At 51.7% G+C, this 4452-nt stretch overlaps 1 gene segment (V, D, J or C); it reads left to right on the forward strand.

The window, feature by feature from the left end:
* Positions 1-486: 486 nt before the first annotated feature.
* Positions 487-804, forward strand: LOC128946369 (immunoglobulin heavy variable 3-48-like; the record flags this gene model as incomplete). The annotated part of the segment is given in 1 exon segment: positions 487-804. A coding segment is annotated over 1 exon segment (318 nt), but the record flags the coding sequence as incomplete, so codon positions are not given.
* Positions 805-4452: the final 3648 nt, after the last annotated feature.

Raw genomic sequence — 4452 nt, forward strand, 5'->3', positions numbered from 1 at the left:
AATGGGATCCAGAATCCTCGTCTTTGAGGTTGATCATGGTCAGCGTCACCGAGCTCTGCCCCTTGTACCTGGAGATCCTGAACCGGCCCTTGACCGATGACGCGTACTCGGTGTAAGCACCAGTGCTGTAAATCCCTGCAACCCATTGCAGCCCCTGCCCAGGTGTCTGGTGGATCCAGAACATTCCAAAACTGCCAAAATCGAACCCTGACCCTCGGCAGAGGAGGCGCAGGGAACCCCTGGGGGGCTGGAGGTCCCCCCCCTGCACTCCAGCAGGGTCACGGCCGCTCCCACATTCGTAAACCTTCACTGGTTTTACCCCAAATTCCCTTTGCCTGCCCTCAAATGTCCAACAAAAATTTCCTGTATGGAAATGTTCCCTAAACCCTACAATTAGTTGCAATCCATCCATAAATTAATTGGACAGCTCCACCTGACTTTTGCATCCCTTCATCCCCATCTCCCCTTTGTTCCGCAGGGCTCCGGGCGGCCATGACCCTGCTGGAGTGCGGGGGGGACCTCCAGCTCCCCGGGGGGTCCTTGACGTTGCTGTGCCGAGGGTCCGGGTTCAGTTTTGGGAGTTTTGACATGGAATGGGCTCGACAGAGACCCGGGCAGGGGCTGGAATTCATTGCCTACATCAGCAACACTGGTGGTTACACCTACTACGCGCCATCGGTCAAGGGCCGGTTCAGGATCTCCAGGGACAGCAGGCAGAGCTCGGTGACGCTGACCATGAACAACCTCAAGGACGAGGATTCCGCCACCTATTTCTGTGCCAAATCTGCTTATGCTGGTGCTGCTGGTGGTGCTGCTGCTGCCTTTATTGACCATGCCAGTTTTGGCATCACCCCTGTCTGAGCCCCCCCAGTCCCCAAACCCAGACTCTTCCCCCTCAAACCTCACCCATTTACCCTTTGTCCCCATTTGCACCAATGGTCACCACTGACCCCAAACCCTCCCCTGCTCCGGCCCCAAAACTCAACCATTGGCCCCAAACCTTCACCCCTGGGATCCAGGTCAGGCTTCCTCCTATCGGGACCTGGGAATGGGTAGAGATTAGGGAGAAATGGGCCAAATTGGAACAAAGCACAGAGGTGGGGTACAATGGTAGATTTTGGGGGAAAATGGTCGAGCTTTTAGAAGGGCTGAAACTTGCGGGAAGAATCGCAGGGACTGGAGAAATTTCACGACCGTCATGGTCACTACCAGAAGAGAAGGCAAAAACAGCAGCAGCATTACCACCAGCATAACCATTGTCAAGTTTGGCACAGAAAGATACAGCTGAATCCTCGTCCTTGAGGTTGTTCATGGTCAGCGTCACCGAGCTCTGCCCGTTGTCCCTGGAGATCCTGAACCGGACCTTGACGATGGCGCGTATTTGGTGGTGCCACCATGGTCACTGATCCCTGCGAGCCACTCCAGCCCCTGCCCGGGTCTCTGGCGGATCCAGATGTGGAGGATTTTATTAAGAGTTGGTTAGTGAGAAAGGCCATACTGACATAATGCCACTGGTTAAGCAGAAAGAGGGAGATCAGCAGTGTCTGATTCAGTGACTGCTGACAGGCAAGAATGCCGGATGGCCTTGCTGCAACATGAGGAAAGGGAGGTGAGATTAGTCCTGAATATCTGCAGAATGTAACAGAAGAATAAGCACAAGAATGTAGAAGTAGGTGTAGTTGTTGATACGTAACTAACCAATCCTGAGCTCAACTTTTGCAATATGTATGAAGCTTATTAAGAACTATATTTAACCCGCCGAATTCGATCAATAAATTGGACTTGGATGAACCAACTGGTGTCTGGGTCTCCTTCTTCCGACCTCCAGAGCATGGACAAACTGCCGAAACTGAACCCGGACCCTCGGCAGAGGAGGTGCAGGATCCCCCCGGGGGGCTGGAGGTCCCCCCCGCGCTCCAGCAGGGTCACGGCCGCCCGGAGCCCTGCAGGACAAAGGGGAGAAATGTGGAGAGCTTTGTGGACAGCTGGTTGGCTGTTAAAGGTCACGTTGACATAATGCCGCTGGTCAAGCTTGAAGGTTACAAGTACAGGAGCCAGCAGCCAGTGTCCATTGACAGGCAAGGTCATTGTGCCCTTGGTGCAGCAGCAGGATAGGAGAAAACATCTTTGGCAGAAATACGAAGAGAAGTTTCAATAAAATATCCACAAGAATGCAGAACGAGGTGCAGTTGGCTGATGAGTAACCGACCAATGGTGAGCTTGCCTTTGCAATATGCATGAGCCTCATTAACACCGATATAAAGATGCGTGCCTACCAATAAAGATTTGAGACTTGCTGATCAATCATATCGCATGCCGCGTTTCTCCCGCCCATCCCAACACAGATGGGGATGGCCAAAGCTCAACCCTTGACCCCAAAATCCCAGCTATCGGCCCCAGGTTGTGACAATTTGTCCTTCTCCTCCTGCTCCTGGTCACCCTCCCAGGTGGGTCTCATCCCTTTTTCCAGCTGGCCACACCCACTGCAGGCCCACAGCGAATCAGGTTTCTCATCCCCATCTCCCCTTTGTCCCGCAGGGCTCCGGGTGGTCGTGACCCTGCTGGAGTGCGTGGGGGACCTCCAGCCCCCCGGGGGGTCCCTGCGCCTTCTCTGCCGAGGGGCCGGGTTCAGTTTCGGCAGTTTTGGCATGCAGTGGTTGCGCCAGAGACCCGGACAGGGGCTGGAGTGGGTCGCGGGTATCAGGAACGATGGTGCTTACACCGACTACGCGCCGTCGGTCAAGGGCCGGGTCACGATCTCCAGGGACAACGGGCAGAGCTCGGTGGCGCTGACCATGAACAACCTCAAGGACGAGGATTCCGCCACATATTTCTGTGCCAAAACCACTGCATCTGGAAATGTTTATCCTGGTTATGCTATTGGCCCCGTCCCCATCTCTGCATCCCTACCTGTCCCCGTTCCCCAGATCCTTCCCCCATACCCCAACCCCTGACCCCATTTCCTCACTCTCTGTCCCAGCCCTGCTCTGGCTCTGCCCCAAATGTCCCCTCTGGGCCACACTCAGTGCCCTCGTTCCTCAAATTGCATTTAATTTTTTCAAAATTCGGGGCCAAAGTAAAGGTCAGGAGTCAAAAATTCAAATTTTGGCCTGAAATTCCTCATGTGTGGTTAATGGGCCAGATTTGGGTCAGTGGCTTTGACTCAGTACCTGCAGGGGAGATTTGGGGTAATACTGGACAAGTCTGGGGACAATGGTTGGGATTGGAGGGCCGAGGCTGAGCTCAGGGTGAAACCGGCCCTGATTTGGGGCCAGGAGCTGAGATGTGGGGCCAGGAGCTGAGGTTTGGGGCCAGAGCAGGGCAGGGTCGGGACACGGGGACAGGAATGGGGTCAGGGATTGGGGTTTGGGGAAGAGTTTGGGGAACGGGGATGGGAGGGGACACAGGAATGGGGCCGAAACGTCAAACACCAGCAGCATAAGGAGCAGCACCAGCACCAGTGCGTTTGGCACAGAAATAGGATCCAGAATCCTCATCCTTGAGGTTGTTCATGGTCAGCGACACCGAGCTCTGCCGGTTGTCCCTGGAGATCGTGAACCGACCCTTGAACAATGGCGCGTACCCGGCCCAACCACCATTGTAGCTGACGCTCGCAACCCACTCCAGCCCCTGCCCAGGTCTCTGGCGGATCCAGTACATGTCGTAGCTTCCAAAACTGAACCCGGACCCTCGGCAGAGGAGGCACAGGGACCCCCCGGGGGGCTGGAGGTGCCCCCCGCACTCCAGCAGGGTAACGGCATCTGACTCCATTATGCGGAATGCTGAACAATTGCTCTATTAAATCTCTACTATATTATATTTATATTATATTTTATTACATTAATACAATATTTTATCTCATTATTACTATATTACATCTCATTAATAATATATTATATCTCATTAATACTATATTATATCTCATTAATTCTATATTATAACTCATTCATACTATATTATATCTCATTAATACCATATTACATCTCTTTAATACTATATTACATCTCGTTAATGGTATATTACATCTCATTAATACTATATTACATCTCATTAATGCTGTATTATATCTCATTAATTCTATATCACATCTCATTAATACTATATTATATCTCATTAATACTATATTATATCTCATTAATGCTATATTACATCTTTACTAAAGAGATACTAAAAGAATTCCGTACAAAAGACACGAAAAAACCCTAAAGAATCCCCGTGACAGTGTGACCGAGCCAGGTCACGGCTTGGAGCCCATTGCCCAAGGAAACAAAACAATCTGCAGGAGGATCCAAATGATGAATCCCTGGAGGGAAACAATCCCCCTGACACTTTCCACATGCGCAGAAACAGCAGGAGCAGCGAGGAGAGATGGGAATTGTTTCCTCTTCATCTTCTCTCTGTGCTGCTCCAGGAAAAATCCTTTGACAGAAAGAGAGAGACAGAGAGAGAGAG

This window comes from Melozone crissalis, unplaced genomic scaffold, assembly GCF_028551555.1.
Source record: "Melozone crissalis strain CALT ecotype California unplaced genomic scaffold, PUWL_Pcris_2 ptg000079l_1, whole genome shotgun sequence".
Lineage (NCBI taxonomy): Eukaryota > Metazoa > Chordata > Aves > Passeriformes > Passerellidae > Melozone > Melozone crissalis.